This window comes from Anopheles stephensi, chromosome 3, assembly GCF_013141755.1.
Source record: "Anopheles stephensi strain Indian chromosome 3, UCI_ANSTEP_V1.0, whole genome shotgun sequence".
NCBI classification, from domain to species: Eukaryota; Metazoa; Arthropoda; class Insecta; order Diptera; family Culicidae; genus Anopheles; species Anopheles stephensi.
Genome location: NC_050203.1, coordinates 60,459,894 through 60,483,031, shown reverse-complemented (window position 1 = coordinate 60,483,031; position 23,138 = coordinate 60,459,894). Strand labels below are relative to the sequence as shown.

Below are 23,138 nucleotides of genomic sequence, written 5' to 3'. Positions count from 1 at the left end.
GAGGAGGTTTTAGAAGAATTTCTACAATGTAAAAGTCTTGTAAATTGTGTATTCAAAAAGATGTATTATCTCTTAATGTATTTATTAACTCCTAATCGTATAGCCTAAGCACTTTTCATTCAACCCCACATAGCTAGGATTATGTTGCAGCTTTGCTGATGCGTATGAAATGTGAGAGAGTGAGCAAAGAGCAATGTTACACTAAAGCAGCCGCTTTTCAGCTTTATTTATTGGAAATTTATTTGGAGTTTTATGTGGTAAAATAATCGAGAAGGTCCCCACCCCCTGACAAAATTTGTTAGGCACTGTAGGATTTACGCCTAAATGTATGCAATCCGCAGTACACGTTGTGAAAGCTTCACAGTGTGCTTTCAGTGTGGTAAAAAATGGTTGAATAAAGTCGAATGAAATATTGTACATTATTCGATTAAATCCCCCTCCCTCTATCCTGGCCATTTATATTGGCTTACAGGAGCTACATACTAATTTTTGGTCACGCTAGGAGCCCCTGGGAGGACTAGGAGACCAATCTGGCCTACAACATACACGGTGTTTCCGGACTGTAACGGAACATTGGTTCGATGGATACTTGTTAACGGGCATAGATATTCAAAAAGGAGGAAAAATAAGAATAATAACATTTCAAAACACTTCTTACAATGTATATTATCATGCTCTACTCGCTGTCCAGTAACAGTATTAAGGAACAATGCACAATGTTTATATGAAACGAGTTATGACCATACAGAAATCCTACTGTGCAATATAAATGACAGACCACAGTGCTGCACACAAAAGATTCTGGAGGGGGCGTTCTCGAGTCTTTTACCTTTTTGGTAAATAACCTACGTATTAATAACCGGTTTACGTATATTTTTTATAATTTATTAATAATCTTCGCAAACCTTATCCGATATTATTTTACAAGTTAGATAGCTCTATTGCTGGGCAGACTTTACTTTTCCAATTGTAAAAAATTTGACATTGCGGCTCTTGTATCTACAAAAATTTGGAATGCCCTGCTTTGAAAGATCTCACCAATACTAACCAATTAGGCCGGCCTCAGGTTAGTTGTCATAGTACTTTCCTTAGAAGGCTACAGCTGCCGCCGTCTGTTCTATGTTGTCGTTACCATGACGATGATCATACGGCACCAATCGAGACCACATGTTTGTTACGGCAAGCAACCGACACGAAAGGAAATGTACGCCATCGTGTATAATCCCGCGCCATGTGCCACGATAGGCAATCGGGCCCAAGTGCCGGCATCGCGCGGGTTCATTCCGGCATCGATAGGCAGTCGCGTAAGGTCCGGCATCGGATTCAGTCGGTTTCGTGAAAGAAGCGTCGCTGTTCAGCAAGCTTGTCCGACCATCGTGGGCGATCCGCTGGACGCTGGTAAGTAACGATGGTGGAAAGTGGACAATATTTGGAGCAGCGTTTGCGCAAGGCGTGGGGCGGTGTACAATGTTACGATTTCAGCATTTTTGGAACCATCCTCATGCGCGCATGTTGTGGCGTGCCCGAAGCTATATTTACATCGTCAGCAAGCAGCCGGTGCAGATGGCGGCGTGTTAGAACACTGGCAGTGGAAGTGGTTATCGACCGCAAGTAATAATCGCGTGTGAATCTATTCTCTATTTTCCTGTGCAGGGCCCCACCGACCAAACTGCTGGTAGTAGTGGTGTTGTTTCGTCCTTATCTGTGTAAAGCAGTGCGCGCTCGCCTAGAAAGCTTCAAGGACTGTGTGGCACATACGGGCCGCAGAGCAAGACGCCGGTAGAGAATCAGTGCATTTATAGCGTGGAACCTAGCTGACTCGTGTGTAGCGGCAACTTACAATCGGCCACCGAAAACGCAACAGTGTTCCTACCGATGTTATGAAAGTATTCCTGTAATCGTTGAATTTTTGTTTGAGTGATACATGTGTGAAAGTTTAGTCTAAAGCAAAAGAAAAAAACAAAACAAAATGGCCGGTATACTGTTTGTGGTGCACATTCCATCGGCGCGCTATGAGCGGGAGCTTCGACGCAAAGAGCAGGAACTGCTTGCGAAAACGACGTCTGTCACCACGGAGGATGAGAAGGATTCCGAACGACCGGCCGGCAAATCGGACGAGATGGAACCCTTCGTAACGCCACAGCCCAAAAAAGCTACATCAAAGGTAAGTAAGGTTCGGGGATTTGGGTGGAGGAAAAGAAGGACAACGTGTGATGCATATCGCAATCTTGTCCCAACCTAACCGAGCCATTTTGGCAGCAGCAACTATCTGCTACACCTATCAGCAATTTGCATCCCGTCCAGATACGGAACACATACACACTTCCTGGTCGGTGTGCGTTATCAAAGTTCATCGCATGAGGTGTTTGCACCTCGTGCCTGCCACGAACAAGAAAGCATGATCATGATCTCCCCCTGTATGCCCGTTTGAGCTGAAACGCACACTTACCATTACCGCTGGCGTGGTTCACTTAACCTAGAGGACGAGCTAGCCAGCGATGGCGTCTTCCTGTTCAATAATCAGCATGGCTGAAATGGCGCAAAAGTCCACAGCTTTGCACAGGGTTTGCCATATCTAAAGCCATGCCCGGTTACATCCATACTGGCGGTGGCTTCCTTTCGCAGCGTTATGAATGGTAGTTTAGTTAGCAATTCAATGACGCTATCGGTCCGGTGCACTTCAAACGAAAACAGCGAAGGTGCGATGTGGTGTGATAAAACAAGCGAACGCTTTATACACTAAACTACCCCTCCCGGCTCTCTTTCACCGATCATGGTGGATGATAAAAGTTTCTAAATGGAAACCCCAACCAGCACGGTTTGTCGGTGGGTGACACGCGTGGAAAGTATCGGTTTTTGGTAGGATCGCTTTTCTTCCCGACTCCGACACAACGCCAATCAGCTAATGTTTTTCTTACTGATTAAAGGTACTTAAGCTCCGGCACTTTTTTTGCTGGTTTACGGCAGCCAGTAAATATCGACCTCGTTGATTGTCGGTCGGGTTGAGGTGTGTTTTTGTGTTTTATTTCAGCCTCAAGATATTCGTTTTCCTGACCTAGAGCCACTGTTTGAACAGGTGAAACGAAACGAAATGCATTATGCCACCCGACCAGGGGGTACAACACCGAACGAAAAAACAAATGAATTATGGCAGTGGCTGCAATTTGTGACTCGCTTTCCGAGCGAAGAAAACACTGAGGCAAAATAAGGCCAATATGCAGGTGGTCTTAGCTTATGGTAATTTAGGCGGTCCCTTTAAAAGAATGCTTTACTCGAAAATAGACTTGTTTATTGATTTAAAGTTTTAATCACTATGGCGCATGCAATGACGATCCATACTTTGAATGGATTTTTCCTTCTTACGTCAAGGAAATTAGCTTCAAAAATGTGATCAATAAAAGCAACAACAGATCAACGAAAAGAGCGTTAATCGTTCGGCTTAATGATTTACCCGTCCCGACAACATTGTCCAGGGGATGTTAATTGTTTGCTTTACGATTAGAGTGTTGCGCCCGCCGCCTGCCCGTGTACGTTAGTTCCTGCACCTCAGCCATATTTGATGGGTCAAACACAGAGTGAAGAGATAATTTCTTTGATAAGCAGCAGTGTATTCGTACGCGTTGCACAGGAAAACAGTTAGCTTCCTTAAATATTAATGCACTACAGCAGGGATCGTCCAAAAAGTTGACAAACGGACGGGAGATATTGACACAAGATTGAAGAAATTGAGTTTCATATTAGAGAGTTTTTAGCTGTTTGTTAAACTCACAATGTCCGCCATCTTTGGTAGCATTAAGAAGATTTGTTAGGAATGTGATAAATTGTTAAGTAAATTATATGATTCCAGCTTGACGACAGCTCTGGTAAAAAAATTACCATAAATTTTCCCAAGCAACACTATTCGACAGGATCGACTAAAGCGGATCGCTTGTAGGACCTACCAGCTTGGAGACCCCTGCACTGCAGGAACCACTTCACTTACATTGCCATCATCGTGCCATCTGCCTTTGTCAGCATAAATCTATTCGAAGCGGGGGTTTGTTTGACAATTTTTGTTTTGAAAAGCTTGTCGGGCGTTTGGATTCAGTCCAAGCGATACTTTAAACCAATTTGCACTTGATGCTACACACACGATCACCGGGCAGTCGATCATCGGCGGCGAAAGAGAGGATGATTAGCACTATTTAAAGAACATAGCAAAAACTCTGCTTCACATCCGGAGGTAGGCGTCATCACGTGTTGTTACTTTCTTTCACACTCTCCAAGACACGCCTTACTTGCACAGCAATAGGGAGATGGCTTACGGGTGTTTGTGTTTTAAAAATAACTTCTCGAAAATAAGTTCCTGCAAACCGTAGCTCCATTTGCACACTGGGGAAGCGGGAAAACGTGTCCGAAGATTTGTCACGGTTGTTTTGTAAACGAAGAACCACATTTACGATGATACGATCGCAGACGCTACGCAGTTCTAAATAAACACCGAGAATGCTCCGCTCCAGGCAGTGAGGATCGAGAGAATGTTTAGCAATCAGATTAGAATACAATTTCACATCTATTTTTGCTGCTACTACCCGTCTTCTAGCAGTCTTATCACTTGTTTCGTTTCATTTCGTGTGCAGATTCCAAAATCCAGCAACGTGATAAAAGCGTCCGATGATGATGGTAAGAAAGCGGAACCGGCCGGACCACCGACGATCAAATTCATCGATCAGGATGGTGAAGAGATAGCGACACAAGCGGCCGAACCTAAGGAGGACGATGGTAAGGATGCGGGTGAGGATGGAGAGAAGGGAAAGGAGAAAAAGTCCAACTTCCTGGCGGAACCTTTCGACCGGGCGTCTGCACTGCGCAAGTCGTGGGATGGCTTCAAGGATCTTATCGGCTCGGCACGGAAAGAGAAGACGGCACGTGAGGAGGCGGCCGAAAAGCTAACGCTTACCGGCGAATCGTCGATGGAAGAGATATTGAAAACGATTATCGCCGAGAAACGCATCCACACTGCAGCTTGGATCGAAACCGATAAAGGCAACGGGTTTCACGTAAGTGTTTAGGGTGACCAGAAAGTTCAGAACCGTCTAGATAGAGCATTTGCCAACAAAAAAAAAACGCTTCCTTTCACAGATCATGTTTTCGATTGCATCGGGCCCGATTGGTGACGACATCATCTACATGCTCAGCTCGTGGGGTGTTGGTCAGCGGTTCAACTCAACCATCTCGATCACGTCATGCACGCTGTACAGTCAACCACCGGAGGCTCCCGAAGAAACGGAAGAGTAAGTATATCGGGTTGGGAGGAGCAAAGGTTTTCTAAGAAGCCGGTATTGATCGATTCACCCCTATCAGGGATGGTGCGGCTGGCGACGCAAACAGAAACCCCGAGGGTGGCGCGTGGAACACCTTCCTATCGACCGTCCGGGCACGGCTAAACGTGGCACAGATCGTGGAGGAAGTGAAGCACGATGCACAAGTGTCGTTCGATTTCGTATCGATGCTTGCGGTGGCCAGGTATGCTTGATAAAAAAAAATCGCATGAATCACACGCCCCCGAGGTAAATGGTTTCTTATCTGCTTTTCCTCTTTTTTTTCATTCAAAAGTATTTTGGCTGCATTCGGATTGGTTGAGGACAGTTCCGTTTTCCTCATCGCCAGTATGCTGATTTCGCCGCTAATGGTAAGTATCGGCTTCTTTCGTATAGATGGCGCTTTTTTCCTAGGAATGGTTTAAAGCTTCACACATAGAGGGCGCTAATGACAGTTGAATTTAAAAAAGAAATCGTTACTAATATCCACTATTTTCTTTCCAGGGTCCGATTATTGCGGTTATTTTTGGAACGGTGGTCAAAGAGCGTACCCTTCAGTTGATTGGTCTGAAAAATGAAATTATCGGCATTATGCTGACCGTCACGGTGGGTTTCATCTTTGGGCTGATCGTGTGCAGCATTGACGATCGGTACAGCGTTGGCGAGGGTATTACCCATGAAATGTTGGCCCGTTGTGAAACACATTCGCTGCTGGTCGGTATAGCGATTGCACTACCATCCGGGGCCGCCGTTGCCATTGCCATTTTGGGCGAAAATATTGGATCACTGGTCGGTGTTGCCATCTCGGCTTCGCTGCTTCCGCCAGCTGTAAATGCGGTAAGAAAATCAGCAACCGAAATCAAGAAGCCTCGTGCGTATGTGAAGCTACAATTTAATCCTATTCGTTTTCCCCCTTTTCCAGGGCGTACTGTGGGCTTTGTCGTGTCTGTACTTCCTATTTGGGTCGGAAGAATCTCGCTACGGAACGCTGATCAAAACGCAAATCTACTCCGAAAACCAAGGCATCGAACTGTTTACACTCGGATGCATGAGCATGTCCTTGACGTTGCTCAACATTTTCTGCATCTATCTGGCCGGTGTGATATTCTTAATCGTAAGTGTGCAGTACGCTCATCCGTCAGTGAAACAAATGGACGCTGGGGTAATAATTTTGCTTGTATCCTTGCTCCGAATAGATCAAAGAGGTTGCACCGGTGGTTCCTAAGGATCAGAAACAGTTCTGGAAGCACGACATCAAGATTGCCCGCGACTACAACCGAACGCTGCACACCACCGACGGTCACTCGATGAGCAAAAACCTCATGCAGGAGCTAACATCGTTGCACCACAACAACGACACAACCGGTGGGCTGCGCGGAGACTACTTGCTGAATTCGGCCTCCAAGGGCAATCAGAATACCTGGTCCCCGCGGCACAACTATCACCAGCGCGACCACAGACCCACGATCCAGGAACTGGAAGCGCTGTATCTAAGCTTGTCGGCCAATACTAGCGAAAACCAGTTCCACTACTCGTCGCACCATGCCGGGCCTCATTTCGCGCACTTCGAGCGACTCGTAAGTATACTTGCGAACGGTTGGAAGGGATATGTTCCCCTCTCTCAACACAAATCTCCTCTTTCAATAGTCCACCTCACCGACGCAACATCGGCGCATGAATGCCTCGAACCCGATCAACATCCACGGTGGAATCTCGCGGCACAGTCGCTTCTCGGAGTCGCTGCGTGGAGCATCCGCACCGCTGTCCAAGATACTGGAGGATGTAGCCGCTGGTACGTCCGGTGCCAAGGGTGAAACTAGTCACGGTGCGCATCACGGTGAGCGTGGCAAATCGACGCGAAGTTACGGTTTGCCAGGATTCAAGCGCAGCTCGAAAAAGTTCACCGTCACCCCGGCGTACGATCCGATCCAGAAGGAGTGAGAGAAGCAGTCCCCGGGATCTTTTGCCGAATCTTCAAAATGGCTATTTTATGCAGGCTGCACTTGTGTTGCGCTTTGTGTTGTCGAGAGTTGCGCCGGACATTGCGTCCAGTGTCAAGTGTCTTGTGGTATTGTCTAGTTCTTACTGTTTCGATTTATCGATTCTGAGTGTGTTGTTGTTATTGTATAAGTTTCACTACCATCGTAACCCGCGTCGTTTGCTTTGTGTCTCCACCGTCCACTATCAAGAGCACAAACTGTAAATAGTCATCATAATCGTGTAAGATCGTGTAGTTCGTAAGCAAAAAAAAAAAGAAGAAAGGTAAGAAAGGCCACATTTGTCTGGCAGGTGGTCGCCTGCAGGAAACAAACGTGATTCAGGCATCGTGCGCGAGTCTACCAGCCACAGATGCCAATGTGAAAGGCACTGTACTTAATCGGTTCAATGGTAAGTGAGTGTGAAAGGATGCTCGCAAGCGTCTCAGCCAAAGCGATATGCTTATCGGTATACGAGGATTGTAATAAAAATCGTGTAGGAGTGAAGCAGATTACAATCGTTCACGAAGATGTGGTTTATTTATTTGCCAAGTTCCATTCCCTTTTGCCGGTTTCCTTTCGAACGATTGATAGTCTATTTCAGCACGATCCTCAAACAGACTCCTATCCATTCGTATGTGTCAAATCTTAATAGACGGCTTTCACTTGTTTCACCCGCACAACTGCATCCGCCCATCGCCTGCCCTACTGCCCATCAGCATCAGCCCCAGCCACGTCCGATGGCATCTGCCAGATGACCTTTTCGCGAAGCGTTTTTGGTTCGTTCGATGCCACCACACGCACCGTCTCCAGTCGGATTGGCTTCGTCTGCACGAACCGATCGGAAGATTCGGTTGCATTCCGAGTAGTATTGCTGGACTGATGGTTCTCCTTGCTTACTGTCTCCAGGGCGCTACCGTTCACCGGCAACGGTCCTACCTGATGGCGCTTCTTGCTAATGGTGATCGTTTGGTTCCGCAAATTGCTCGTGTTTTCCAACCGCTCGATCTTGATCTCTTCCGTGCCCAAGAACGGTTGTTTGGACGGTTGGTCATTTGGCTGCTCCGCATGCTGTTGGAAGCGATGCAGGTGCTGCTCCAGCTGCTGCTGCTCCAACTGCTGCTGATGGTTGTGGTTGGTCTCGACACGCTTATCGTCCACCGCATCGTTATCGTTCGTATTCATCAGAAAGTCACTAATCTCGAGGAAGAACTTGGCCGGCAGGTTGGCCCCATTCACTTGCAACATCGAGGCACTAATGTCGGGCGCCGCTTGGGAAACGTTCCCGGTGGACTGTTTCTCCGCGGGTGATGGCAGCTCTACAGGGGGCCGCCGTGAGGATGCTTCCGGTTCGGCGAACCCGGCCATCTCAACTCCCAGCAAACGCAACACGGAATTTCGAATGATCTGTGCCATGTTTGACTTCTGGAAGCGGTCCAGCTGTGATTCTGGTAGCTGAAGCTTAAAGTTCTTAATGCTCAGCCGTATGTTGGTTTCGCCATTGACCTGCCGCTGGTCATAGATAACGTGCTCGGCAGAATCGGCCCTGCCCTCATCGTCTACGTTTTCGGCGGGCCGATCGTCAGCTACACTTTCACGTTTCACTTTCCCTGCCAGCTGGTACGATCTCACAAACGCATCGCCCGACCCATCTTGCTGTTGGCAGTTGGTCACCAGCGTCAATTGGAGCACTAAAATCGCGATCAATAGTACGTCGCACAGTCGCACCTTCGACATGTTCACTGCGTTACTTCCAAACGTGGGTAAAACCAGGGCCTCATTCGCCTCAAAACTGTCCACAAATTCACATTCACCAGCGGCCGAGTGTGTGGCTTATCGTGTCACACCGAACGGGCGAAGCACACGAGTCGTCCGAGACCGCTAGGCTAGCGAGCAATGTGTCCGCACGGTTCGGCAGCACTTCGACGGATGACGAGCGGTTCCGAGGGAATCGCGTGCACCTTGTGCCATTGTGACGAAGATGACAACGGTTCAAGATGGGAAGGAACCCCTCCTTGACCGCTCTTGTATATTGGGGACGGCGCAGCATAGAAAACAAGCAAGCAACAAGGGAAACAAACATTTTCGGGTCCTGCAGAGAGGCGAAAAATGATCATCTCGCGTACACGGCTTGCTAACGCATTAGGTGACTTGGCTTGAAAATCGAAAAAGGGGTTTTTGTATTCAATTTGGAACTAAATATGCAACACATAGATTAAAATTCAAATATTTTAAGAACATTCAGCATGCTACTTTGCCATTGTCCATATACCAGTTGAATTGATGTCACTATTTAAAAATAATGAAAATCTTCTGATCCTCTGCACTCGAGATCGAATAGAAGCTTTAAGAGATGGTTTCTCTTTTTATTGGGTTCTAAACCCACGAAAGATTTTGGTCTGGGCCTCATTGGTCCTGTGCATTGGTTCGGACGGACTGAATTTATCTGATTCTGCCATCTCTATTTTACCTGAAATCTAGCTTGAACGAAGTACCTTCCAGTTCATATGAAAAATGCTTAGCACGATATAATCCTCCACTAGACCTATAAATACACCCAGCACCGTTCTTGATCGATTGATCGCGCATGGAAATACCATTTCAAATACGTGACCGTCCGTTTGGTGGTAGAAGAAACGTGAAGAAACTGGGAAGCGAGCCGCCAGCAAACATACGCCACACACAAACACAAACACACACGAGACCCATTCAAGCCATCGTCAGACACAAAGCAAATGCCATCCGTGGCAGGGAACCCGCTGGAAAGAGAAACCCCAAAACAGGTGACTCGAATGATGCGTGACACGCGAACCTTTGCCACAGACAGCGCGCGCGATCGGATATGCGGATTGGCTCGTAAAACTACCTGCCCTGAGCGAGCTTGAGTTGCGGTTTTACGGCTCACAAAATGATGTGTCCTTCCTCGATTTAGCTGTATGAGGGATACGAGCAAAAACCAAAAAGGGTAGCTGAGTACATCCCGGTACGTAGTTCCCGCGGTGAATTGATTAAGCTGTTAATGGACGTCAATTTCACGGTGGATTAAGTGATCTTGCCGTTCTTCAGATGCTTGATTGGCCTCGTACGATTGTTGCATATTCTATTGTAAAGTAAGACGAATTGGACACTGCCTAATTATTTTTTTATAATTGTATAAACTGCTTCTTTTTCCTCCTTGACACTACTACCGATCTTGTGAAGACTGGTGCCGTTACTGTCTCTACCACCGAACCGCCCTAAACTAATACTACAATCGAAGATACTAATCAAGGATCAAGCATTGCGATCGTCTGTCCTATGAAAATTTAAACAGTATTTTAAATGTATTTTTTCAAAATTAAAAATTCTATGCCCAATTCGATAATACAGCGGATCACTGTGCATTCGATCACCAAACTCAAACTTGACCCAGTTTCTGCTTCTGGTTCTCGCAGCAGGTTAGTGGTTCAAATATTATTTTTTTCTTTCTCCAACAAGACCAAGGAAGAACTGTTAGCTAAAATATTGACCGAAGCGTGTTGAAAACCAAACCAAAAACAGGTTCCTTGTTTGTTGAACGGCATGGCGTGACGCTAAAGAACAGCCGAGTGCGCCAGATGATCGAAGGAGAACACGAAGATGGGTCACCGGTGTGTGTGTGCTTTGTATGAATTTTGAATGAAATAATTTAACTACATTTATATTACCTTAATTTACGAGCTTTTATTTAAGTTATCATAAATGCATGTTTCTTACTTTGCTATTAGATTAGTTGAGCCAAGCGAACGTTCCTTCGCGGTAAGGTGTGTCCTTTTCCCATGCTTGCTACCAACTTCTCCCTATCCAGTCGCTTGCGTTCTCAGTCAAGTAATTTCCCATTTTTTTCTCAACGAACTTATCACAACGGAAGCCACGGAAAGCCCGGGAAGCCGTTACTGAACCAGCACGGTACGCTTCAGCAACGGTCTCAACAAGTTGGCAAGGCGCACCTTGTACCTGGCAAATAAATAAAAACCGTTACAATTTGAATACCGACGCACGTGTGACCACGGAACAATAATTACTTTCGCTTATGCTTACGCTTCTTCTTGCCCGCATGCTGCTGTTTGGGCGTTTCTTGTGATGCTGCAATCTCGCGGCTATCCTCATTCGATCCGTTCGCCTCCGGATCACGAGCAGCGGGCGCTTTGTCCAGCTTCGTTATAAGTATCGGGATGGCCGGATTCGTGGATTCGGGCGCCGTGTTGAGACGGAACGGAATCTCACCCCGCTTCGGATTGAAGAAGAACGATAGGCCCTGGCCGAGCAAGCTGGCGGGCAGATTGGCGGACAGCCCTTGATAAGGGAAGTCACTGGCGAGCAGCGGATCGGATGCCACCACCGTAGCCGTTGTGGTGCTGGTGGTGGGAGCGACGGTAGTAGAAGTGGTGGAACTTGCTCCTGTCGCGCTGGCAGCAGAAGAAGATGCCGATCCCGATATGGTACCGTACGTTTCCTCCGAACTGTCGTCCTCTCCGCCCTCGCCAGCTGCCGACAGTTGCGATGCAAACAGATCCAACAGGGTCGCTCCGGCAAGGGTTGCCGATGGAGACATGTCTGGTGCTGGCAATGCCACCATAACACCATCCACCGATACGCGCACGTTAGCCGTTCCGTTCTGGCGCTGATCAAACACTAGATCGTAATCGTTCTCGAAGCTATCGTCATAATCACTGTCGTCGTCGAGAAGGCTCGTAATGGGCAGAGAATCGATTCGTACCACTGTTGCGACCAGCAGAAGCCAAAGGGTCACCGAACGTCCGCTCCAATAGGTACCCATGATCGGGAAGCGAGTTACACAAATCGCACAGTATGCTCGTATAGACACACGGTCAGGATCGCTCACTGTTTCAGCCCCACTGAGATGCTGCTCCGAGCGCAGCCTGATTTCGAGTGAAGGTTCTAACGGTGGACCACAAGCATCCAACCCGGGTCGAATTGCAGAATTGGTTGTTTATCCCGTTCCCCGGGAAGAACGTCCATCCGATCGCCGACCGTATCCTACTCGCTCTCTCTCACTCACTCTCGTGCTCAAAACGCTATCTTCGTGGGGCCAGTCTGAAGCAATCATCATAAAATCTGGATTCCCACGTGCAATTCTGCGGGAAAGGGTTCCTCTAGGGGAGGAGGGTTTCCATTCTGGTTTCCTTATGTACTGCGGCGTCCAGGTCCGTCCCTATGTACAGTGTTGAACAATTGTTCTCGGCATATTATTTTTTCTATTTAATGTATCATAATTTTTATTAAATTTCATTCTATTTTTCCCAACACGATTCCTAATTGACCATGGCACTCTCACTGGAAGATCGATTCAATATGAAAGAATTGTGATGCGTTGCATTCGTCACTCACTGTGCCCCAACATCCTACGACTTTCACAACGCGTTCTATACTCAGCATGGCTCACAGTCATCGCGCTCTCCTCCTGTCCCCTCTTAACTCAGACTCAGCTGTCCCGCCCAAAACATCTCACGCGTAGGGTCAATCGAGAGGCTTCAGGAAAACGATGAAATATCAATACCACTTGCTAGAGATCATCTAGCAAGAGAAAGCATAGACAAGTACGTCAAAACCCTCCACAAGAGACAGAGAAGCAAAGAATCACATCCTCCCGGTTCACCTCGAACAGGTTACCGAGGAGATGGTTCCACCCTTCCCGGCTGGAGGGTGGCCTCGAACCATCTACCTGCACTTATCCAATTCACCCACGGCCCAACATCCCAAACCCCCCCACCCCTTCCCCCCAGAGCAATCGGACGCGAGAGCTTTCGTCCCCGGACTCCCCCTTGGGCTTTCTTGGGGTCAACGAAACTAACCGTTTCTTTGCCGTTTTTTCTTCATTTCGAGTTTGTTTTAGCTCTGCGTGAAAGCTCGTACTACGTTTCTAGCGAACGATCGAACGCGGATCATTTGGAGAATATCCACCCCATCGATGGGGTACGATGTTTATGGACCCGAGCGGATGTCGTTTGGGGGTCGCCCCAAACTGTGACATCCGTTAAGGGTTGGGGGTGAAATTTTCGGGGGGGATTCGCTAGACGATACGATAATTGACACTGTCCAGAGAGTTTTGGGGGTTTCAAGCGATCATGCTAGCCTCCGGAGCTCGGGACTTACAGGGAAAACATAACCCACAGGACGCACACGATCGGAGTGTCATCGAACAGAGAAAAATGACCTTCGCCGGAAGCTGTCACGAGCTCCAACCGGACCAATTTTGTGCTTAAACTGCCGACGGATGAAACGGTACTTTAGCTGGCTTCTTGGTGGAATTCAACCGTGCACGGGTAGGATTTGTTTGCGTTGCTCGATCTTAAGGTTTGGAGTAGCTTCTGTGTCTGATGACGTCCACAACGAAGCTGGCGAGTGGGCAATTAAGCTAAGTTGAATTGCATTTCCCCGTACGAAAGGCTGACTACTTTTCTACGGGTAAAATTAAGTCACAGAAAGCCAGAAATGGCAGGCCGAGACCTTTCAAGGTTGTAGTGCCACAGAAGAAGAAGAAGAAGAATTGCATTTAAAAAAGTTGCAACGCTTAACCTGAAGAAAATGGTTGGTAAGGTTTTGTTCTCAAACCTGATACTTTCGAGATAAGCATCTACATGGTGTTATTTATAGAAGCATATCTAGGTGAGCTTACTTATCTCCCAATTTCGAACAACATTGGCATGGCCCAAATAGAATAAAAAGAACCCCCGAAAAAGAGTGGTGCGAATCACCTTCAACGGACGGCAAAGGCAAACATCGAAATATCACTCGGGCTATAAGGCTTGTGTTCTGCTCCATCACCTCCCGGCTTCTGACGTGTACGGGAGCAGTCCCGCTGCGTATCAAATGCGACATGTGCTCGATAACGACATTCACCGGAAAGTAGGTCGTGGAATATAACGGAATCGTAGCCCAGCTGCCCGGCTGACAGTGGGGTCGGACGCGATCGTCACACTGTCCGCCTTTCCTTTCTGTGTGTTTTCCGGATTCTTTCTCCAGTGTGCGGCTCTGTTTTTGCTAGCATTTTCTCCTCTGTTCTGTTGCTTTCGTATTTAATTTTACAATTGCGCTGGTTCGCGGCTTTGTTTTGCAGACCTGGGGTGATTAATCATCCGATGCTGACCACACAGAGAAAGTCGTCCAGAGCGTGATGCTGATTCTAGAGACGAGGCAGAAAGCCGCACGAGACAGACTGATGTAGATTATTCTTAAAATACACATCTCCGCGCTCCTTCCTCAGTTCTTCCTCAGAACCTAGCCCGTCAGGTCCCACCGCTGCTTCCGCGACGTCATTAGATTATCTTGTGCATGGTCTCACCGGTCAGATTCGGATGCGTACTGATTTGGTTGTAGCGCGCTTCAAGGTTCACCATGTTTTCAATGAAGGGAAACAACGACAAAAAAAAAAACAGATCACACGGTCGGATCGAGTAGAATATGGCTTTTATTTGGCACAATGGCATCAATAAATAAACAGCAGAAGAAGTGTTGGGGTTTCTTCTAGCGCAAAAGCTCCCCGACAAAGCTCGCCAGTCGCTCGAGCTGCGGGAGATCATCGATCCTTTCTGTCGGTCCCTCTCAGAACCACACTTAACCTACGAACTAATCACTACTAAAATGTCTGCCACGATCACGGCTGCACAAACTGACAGACGCCGTAGCTGTCCCGCTTCCGGTCCGGGCCACACTGCTCCTGTGCGCCGAGTAGCCGCAGCTCGTCCCAGTCGCCGTCCAGTGTGTCGGCCTCATCGTTCTGCTCCAGATCGTCGTAGCGGTATTCGCTGTCCGGCTGTAGCTGCAGCTGCGTCATGTCGACATCGGAGCGCACCGGCTCGTACTCTAGGCTGTCGAGGGAGGAAGGTGGAGGAGGATGGTGAGAATAGACGGCCAGCCCGTTGTCACCGTCGATACCGTCCCGGTCCGGTTCGGTCGCGTGTCCGGCAGCGTCGTAGCTCCGGCGAAGCAGTAGCAGGGAGTTGGTTCCGTCCCGTGGTGGATTGTTGTCCCCGTCACCAGGAAGGATGTGGTTGTTAGTGGCACTACTACTACCGGCGGCTACTAGCAGGGTGTTAGTGTTAGGGTACCCGCCGACCCGCAGGGCCCGCCCGTTCCCATGCGGATGGGGATAGTTACCTGACGCGGCCGGGAAGCGAACCAAGCGGCTCGACGACGCCGGCTCCACACTGAACGCGAACGATGCTTTGCGCCCTGGCGCACCGAGCGGACCCGCGTCGTCTCCATCAACGCTGCGCGCACTGCTCGACAGATCCACCTTGTACGGTGTGCGGCCCTCGATGAACTCCTCCGTTTCGAGCTGCGCCGACCGCTGGCTGTTCTCGTCCAGCACGATCACCTCGGGCGTTACCTGGGCGATCTTCCTGTGGGCACCGTGGGCCTTGTTGTTTTTGCGCTTGTGCGACGCCTTGCGGGTTTGGTGTGCGTCCTTCTTGTGGGCCGAGCGGGTCAACAGATCCAGCAGAGATGCACCGGAGGACGAGCCGGACGGGACGACCACGATTACAAAGTTTTCCAAATCGGCACGAATGTTGTATTTGCCTTCCTGGCGCTGATCGAACGTGATCACTTTGCGGGGAGGCTTCGTCGTGGGGACGGTCGGTTCACCGCTGACCGCTGCAGTGCTCGGGGCTTTCGTCGTGGTGGAAGACGTCGTCGAAACTGTTGAAGAGTCGCTCGCGGCCGTAGTCGAAGCTGAAGTTGTAGGCACCGACGTTGTGGATTCGCTGTCCGTTGGCTTGGTTTCACTAGCGGCGGTGCTGGTGGCATCGTTCGCTGGTTCATCATTGCTAATCGAAAGCTTCACGGGAGATTGAATGTTTTCTCCCGGCGCGGGTTCTTCACTAGCAGGGGGTTTCGTTTCCGGTGCTGGAGGCACCGCAACAGTCGTAATGGCGTTGGCTGTCTCGTCCTTTCTTACGGTAGGCCCTGCGGCAACGAGCGCCACCATGGCTACGAACAGCAACAGTGCGTGCGTGAATCGTAGCATCTTCTTTGTGGCTGTTCAGGTTCACTGCTCTCCAATTGGCGATCACTGACTTTCGGGGTTTGCTTGCTGAATGGTGTAGCTCTTTTCTGGTTCAAGTTCAACGCGCGACTGCTCAGCACAATACTCAACCACGGCCAGCGCAGTCACCAAAGCGCGGTCTCCAACGGTCGTTCCATCGGGAGAGGGTTTTGTTTTGGGGGGATGAAAAACAGGGGATAAGCCCGCGAGAGTTGCTGGTACGCAACGAGCAACCAGCGATTGCGAGAGGAATCAAGAGAAATCACTGAAGGCGCCGGCGATCGCGGACGATCGTGAGCGATCGTCCGTAAGAGCAGGAGAATCGGCAAGAAAGAAGAACGCAGTAGTAAACAAACAGCAAGTAGGGTAGGAGGGTTGAAGGGTAGTTTACCGAGGGTAGGGGATGAAAATCTAATCGAGATGGAGAGGATTCTCCTTTGCTTTATGCCCATTCAATGTTGTTAAGTTGTTTAGTTTGTTGCACTGTTATCACTTTATGCGTTTAAAAGTGGAATGGTAATTCATCTACTGATATTATTAAATATAATTTCGAATTGCTTGTTCAAATGGTAATTCAAATTCAAGATTCTAAGTTTCAGTACAATACCAAGTAATATATTTAGTAAGATAATACACCTCCTCTCACATGATCCTCCGCTCGGGTACATTTCACTGATCGCAATATTCTATTTCAAATGCAACGATCTACGATTAGCATAACACTTTCACAAACAGTGTCCCCGTCCGGCAGCCAGCAATGAGTGAAAACATTCGCAGACTTTCACGGGTGAGGCTCACCGGCAACCGATGCAACAGAATCGAGCAGAAACCCTTGTTGGGAAACTCGCCGCTTGTTGGAGCATCGGTGAACGGGAATTGGCAGAATCGCCCTAGAACAGCATAACGGCATCGCTGATCGGGGCTTAATTATGTGCGTAAAGACTACGGGACAAACTGGTTGCCCGATGGTTGTTGGCCAGCACGGAACGCAAAGCTACCGTCCGCATTCGTCTATACCGCCATGAGGAGATCGTGCTAAGGTAGATCTGTTTTGTTTGAAGAGTTAATATTTTTTGGAAGTTTTTATTAAGGAATTTCAGGAGTGCCATACTAAAACAGATAATCAATTTATCTTTTACCTATTTAGTAGCCTTTCAGACAAGTTAACACTTATATCACGAAATTAGAAAGAGACAACGAAATACAAGAGACATCAACTATGAACTTGATTGCTTATTAGCACCATTTTGCTGTAACCTTCAGATATGTTTGCCATACTCTGCTAAACATAAGCCACGAAGCCACACAAATGTATCAGGGTCTCGCGATTTGGGGCGCCTGTTGCAGAAGTCTAGCGCCGACGGTCCATGGCTACGAGCGCTGGGCCGTCCGGTGCCATTTTCATGACATGATCAGCCAACCGATTCTACACTATCCTTCACCACTAATGGCGCTAATTATTATTCTAGCTCAAGCTTTTGGCTAATAAAAATTAGTCAGTATCGGACAGAGCCCATTACTTGATAAATACACTCACAGCTTTGTTTTAAATAATTGTTCACTTTTATTGACTTTCAATATTGGACAATAAACATACACAGAAACTGGTTTGAGTTGACAAAAATCTGCCCGCTGTATAGGGTTAGGTAATGTTCTAGCACTCAACAAAGCTGGTTGGAATACAAAACGTGATTTAGTTTGAAGCCTTCTTACAGTTTGCCCGTGCCGTTACTTTCATTCATTCAAATCATTTATTGCAATGTTCTTCTGTCATGTTTGTGAGCTGCAGCTGTGTTGACTGGTCTCCTTTGAGTATCAATTTCTACAATCCATCCCTTTCCCTTAACACTGGAATTTGTTACAGCTTTTCGTATCCTGTAACCCTGCTTCTTTCCATTTACACTGCACAAGGTGTAGTGCCATGTGCGGCTATCGCACAAAGGAAGCGATAACGTACGGTTAATTATAATAAGAACAGTTAATAAATTACATTTCCGTTTTCACACGAAACAATACCCAAGATGCGCCTCACACTACATCAAATTCATATAGATAGCTGTATAGGATAATATGTATATATGGCACTGGTTGTTAGAGAGAACAGGAGCGGTGCATGTATCGGTGCTGTGAAACAAAAAAAAAGGATCATCAGTGCAATGCTCAGTAACTAATCCTACTGCCGGCACCTTACGGGAATCGAGAACTTGCGCTTGTTTGGTTTCTTCATGCATCACTGTTTTATTTCTCGGTACCGTCTTAACTCTTATATAGCGACGTGTACGTGGCGCATTACTCCTGAACCGGACAAATGGCGTTTTGTTACGCTTTGTTATGGCTTACGAACACAGGCTTACCGAATCTTTGATCACTTTAACGGTAATCTCAACATAACAAGTAGCAGTGGGCTGCCGGGAAAGGGGATGGGCAGAAAACTTTTCAATCTAACGCACGATAGAACTCGATTGCTGTCGTCCTCTACTCGTTATTGTCGTTTAGTTTTCCTTCCGGGGAACTGTTAACATGTGTGTACAGAACGCGATCGTAAATTGCTTTCCTGTCGCTCGAATGCGTTTTTGCAGTTGCAAGGCAGGCGGCGGCACTCCTTGCCCACTCGGTTTCTTCCACCTTCCTTTTTGCGGAAAAACTATGCTCACCGAACCGGTCACAAACGTTGCTTGCCTGGTACTATTTTTCGTTCTGCTTTCCTGAATGAATTGTCACGATTATAAAATGCAAAAATCGCGTCTATCATGCAAAATACCCTATACAAATATGTCACGGCACAAAAGTATGTCCATCGTGCAGTGATGGCGTACGATCGCGTCTCGATCACCTGCTGGCATAGCGTGTTTCATAATTCTTTGATTCGTCGCGATATGGCGATATAAGTTAGCTTTTAGCCCACCCGATCAGGGGAAAACACCTGAACCGTGGGGACACACATACATACACACATACGTTCTTTTATAATTTGTTAACGTAATTTTTGTTCTTTTTTCTCCTTACACGGGCACTAATATGTACATAGAGAGAAATGCATTGTAGCTATCGGCAGCTGGTTAGATAATGTAAAATGTAGTTACTGTCACATACAACGGGTTTCGAAACGGAGAGCATATATAGCGGGAAGAGCGAAGCGTAGGTTAGACATTAAATTACTTCTTTGGATGGTGACCGTGTGGCTAGGTGCTAGCATATGCTATGAAGTCACCTGTTTCGTGTCCGTTTTGCTGATGAGTTTGTGTGTGATGTCGAGACAGAATACTAGCTAGAAGCAGTTACAGTTTATAAGTAGTAAAATTGTGAGGTATGTAGGTATGGGAAAGATAAATACCATCATGATATATCGGTCCACCTTCAGATGCCACCCTTTTTGTTTTGTTTTTGCTATCTCACTTGACTCTCCCTCTTGCCTCATTCGATATGGTCGAATTGCCCCTTTTGACGCTAAGCGAATTAATAGGCCAATTTATACTGACTGCTCCAAGGGATTCTCCCTCTCCCTCTCTCTGTATCACTTTCCCTGGCGTTACAATTCCATTACAAGAAGGTTGCGAAAGAATCACCTGAACACCTAACTTTGTGCAGGTCACTCGCTCGCTAAAGCATCTTAAATCGTGAAGCCGTTCTAGCTACTTTTCACATCAAACGTGTTGATAAAAGTACTGAAAAGCGTGCTTGCTTCGAACTCAATGTGATGTCCGCTGACTTCCAAAACACGGAACGTTAAATTAAATAATGCTCGATATTTCGGTAGACACCCGAAAACAACGCTTGAAGAAGAGGTACGGCCACAACAATTGACGCGGCACGCACAGAGGACACTCAAGCTCGAGCTAGACAGCGTGCAGCAGTGTTTCCTATTCTTTGGATTCCTCCGGCTTCGTAACCATGAAGCAGCGTCGATTGAAATGTGTGCACATTTGCTGGACCTGTGATCATTGATTCGTGTATTAGTATCGAATTAGACATTAATTAAGACCGAAAAAAACACTTACCACACCGGAACCATAGTGCCAATGTGCCAGGGAAGATCCAATCACCAGCAGATACAGTATCGGTCTTTCCAACAGGGGCATAGTGAGGCTCATCACAATGGCCGCACATAAAACGCCCGTCATCCAGTTGAACGTTTCTGCCGTCGTGTTGGACATTTGCGACACAATTAGCCGACACTGGAAAAACAAAAGAGGAAACAAAGTCAGTAAATCCCTTCCACCGCTCGGCGCGCAACCGGGTACTTACACTGATGTTACTAAAAATGGTACCCGTCATGATGTACACGGCTCGCGGATCACGGTTCATGATGTCGCTCGGCGACACAAACACCCACAGCAAGCAGACGAACATAAAGCTGCCGTACGTGAAGAGTGGTCGCATCGCTTCCTTCATGGTGCGCATCTTGCCGGTACGATCCTTGTACGATCGGTACATATTGTACACGACCATCGGCAGGTTGGACATGGCGCTGATGTGCAAGCACAGCTCCATCAGCTGGCCAGCCGAAAGGCCCCACGGCAGTGCCACCTTCCACAGCTGATAGCCAAACATCCACGTGGCTAGGTACATCAAAACGGAACCCTACCGAGCGAAAACCGAGAGAAAACATGCGGTTTTAGTATCGTGCACCGTTCCGCATGAAGGCCCCACCAACACCGAACCATACTCACCCACATGCCCAAATCGTATCCCCACGGTAGGTACAGTACACCCGTGTTGTACTTTTCCCAATGCGATAGATAAAAGTTGAAAAATATCGTCCACATGATGTAGTACATCCGTATCGGTGGTACCGACGTAGGGCCACGTCCAAATATGCTGTACAGGCAGGCCGGAATGAAGAACGCCGAGTACGAGTCAAGCCCGTGGTCGAACAGCTCACCGAGCGGCCCGGACAGCTTTATCCTTCTGGCCTGCTTGCCGTCGATACCGTCCAGCGTGTAGGCTAGGAAAATGTTTACGGCCGCCAGCGCCCAGAACCAGTTCGGCACCGGTGTCGTGTTTTCCAGCTCCGTACTCGCCCAAAACCCCCAATCGTACCAGGAGAGCATCACGAAGTTGGCCACCGTGAACAGGAAGCCGGCAAACGTCATCAGGTTCGGTGCAATCCATTTTGGAAAGTACTGCAATAGAAAGAAATTAGCGAGGTCAGCGAGATGATATTGTGTTTTCTTTTTGCGTGCATGACTGTAATCGCGGCCACCTATTTCTACCTTTCGCAACCTTATCAGCCGACTAAACGGAGTAGCGAACGAGAATGGGAGAGTGTTCCCCCTGTTTGGGTTTATGTATGATGCAATCACAAAGTACGCTTGTTTTCCTATCGAAAACGACATTTTCGGCACTTTTCTTGAGCGGTGTCTGTCGTTTCGAAGAAAACGATAAGACACCGACATACCGGACATGCCTAATCAGTGATAAGAGAGCGACGGTAACGCAACCCCAACTGAACCGTCTAATATTTACATTTTAATAGATTTAGCTACTTTTTTTTAGAAGCGTTAGGAGCAACAAAAACTGCATTCTAAGCGCGGTTTGAACTTACCTCTACGAGCCAGTTCCAAAACGGATGCATAACATAAATACTGAGCGGTGATGTGTCCTTAGCATTGTACTGAAATTAGAAAATAAATATGCATGAGTACGTTTGGAAGCGGGCCAAACCGGAACTGATATTAGTAATAGCTTGCGGCTTTTAAAACGCCCTGCTCAAGGCTGGCAAATAAATACGGGAATTATTGACTAAAAATAGATTCACAGAAAACATAAAAGTACATTCTAGGTGCTGGGACAATATTTGGTCGATATCGTTCACGAAACATCTTATGACGCGCTTTTTTTTCTTGAACTCGCTGTTTGGTGCAACATCGCTTCGATTGTTGACAATGCCAGCTTTCGGGACATTGTTTTCCGCGTGCGTGCTGTATCCTGTATGCCCGAAAATTGGCACACAATGCTCCTTGTTCTTATGTAACGGGGAAATAGCGTGTCCTCTCACCTTGTAATTATCGAACCCGGCCAGATGCTCCTTGGTCAGGTAGGCGTCACTCATGGTAAACTAGTCGCACGCACAACGTTAACGTTAGCAGGGAGTTAATTAGCAAATCGTGCTTCACAATCGTGGGCACACCTCTACTGGTGTTGCCTGCTGCCGCCTTACTGCTTTTCGGACCCGGTTTTGAATCCCTGTGCACGGATGCCTTTGATGCTGCTGCTTTGGACAATCGATGGCAACTTCACAGCGGAAACAAACTATCCGTTCACACCCGATTCCGTTGTGGAATGCGTGGCTGCGAGGTGCAAAATAATCGCTGCTGGTCCCGGCCCGTCCACAGTTTTGCCGGCTGAACGAACCGCGTTGATCGATACACACGCTGCACACGCTTACACACCACAGTTCAACGATGCAGACTCCGTCCCGGCAAACTGCTCATCGCAACCCGGTTTTCGCTTCGGATGGATTAGGTGGCCGCTGGACGGGAACGGGAAAATGCGGCCAATGTTGTGTGTGCGTACGCGAAAACCACACAGCATGCAAATTGTTCGATTTTCTCTGCGAACCACTGAGACGGTTTTTCTATCGTGCTTTCCTTCTTTGCGCTGTGCGTTGTTTGGGGGCGACCAGCAGCGTTCTGACAGCTGTCAAACCCGCCGCTGTGCGATAGTGTGTGTGAGCACGTGTAGCTACGGAGCAATCAACTGAATAATTGTAGGAGATATCGTCGAGGAGAATGTATATTTATTGGTAAAAACTAGAAAATTTTCCCGTATTTTAATGTAATGGAAGGAAAATTTCTCCGACTGGCGTAAAAAATGACGTTATAAATTTGAATA

The 23,138-nt window shown here is 47.7% G+C and overlaps 4 protein-coding genes across 5 annotated transcripts; 1 reads left to right on the top strand and 3 right to left on the bottom strand.

The window, feature by feature from the left end:
- Positions 1–1,168: 1,168 nt before the first annotated feature.
- LOC118513538 lies at positions 1,169–7,799 on the top strand. Its single transcript, XM_036059411.1, has 10 exons — positions 1,169–1,398; positions 1,654–2,164; positions 4,620–5,039; positions 5,122–5,273; positions 5,344–5,505; positions 5,596–5,671; positions 5,805–6,137; positions 6,223–6,414; positions 6,497–6,877; positions 6,948–7,799. The coding sequence occupies exons 2-10, from the start codon at positions 1,970–1,972 to the stop codon at positions 7,239–7,241; spliced, it is 2,205 nt and encodes a 734-aa protein (XP_035915304.1). The 5' UTR covers positions 1,169–1,398; positions 1,654–1,969; the 3' UTR covers positions 7,242–7,799.
- Positions 7,800–10,939: 3,140 nt separating this feature from the next.
- Positions 10,940–13,685, bottom strand: LOC118513536. 2 transcript variants are annotated; one of them, XM_036059407.1, is made up of 2 exons: positions 11,320–13,685; positions 10,940–11,251 (listed from the first exon to the last, which is right to left on the bottom strand). In XM_036059407.1, the coding sequence occupies exons 1-2, from the start codon at positions 12,072–12,074 to the stop codon at positions 11,188–11,190; spliced, it is 819 nt and encodes a 272-aa protein (XP_035915300.1). In that variant the 5' UTR covers positions 12,075–13,685; the 3' UTR covers positions 10,940–11,187. The 2 variants fall into 2 exon arrangements, with proteins under 2 accessions (XP_035915300.1, XP_035915301.1); XM_036059408.1 differs by having other exon boundaries at positions 11,336–13,685.
- A 1,023-nt stretch (positions 13,686–14,708) lies between these two features.
- LOC118513531 (cell wall protein DAN4) lies at positions 14,709–16,596 on the bottom strand. The gene has a single exon (XM_036059403.1). The coding sequence runs from the start codon at positions 16,284–16,286 to the stop codon at positions 14,913–14,915; it is 1,374 nt and encodes a 457-aa protein (XP_035915296.1). The 5' UTR covers positions 16,287–16,596; the 3' UTR covers positions 14,709–14,912.
- Positions 16,597–17,844: 1,248 nt separating this feature from the next.
- Positions 17,845–22,938, bottom strand: LOC118513532 (ethanolaminephosphotransferase 1). Its single transcript, XM_036059404.1, has 6 exons — positions 22,303–22,938; positions 21,850–21,918; positions 20,975–21,427; positions 20,550–20,885; positions 20,303–20,479; positions 17,845–20,236 (listed from the first exon to the last, which is right to left on the bottom strand). The coding sequence occupies exons 1-6, from the start codon at positions 22,354–22,356 to the stop codon at positions 20,165–20,167; spliced, it is 1,161 nt and encodes a 386-aa protein (XP_035915297.1). The 5' UTR covers positions 22,357–22,938; the 3' UTR covers positions 17,845–20,164.
- Between the last annotated feature and the right edge of the window lie 200 nt (positions 22,939–23,138).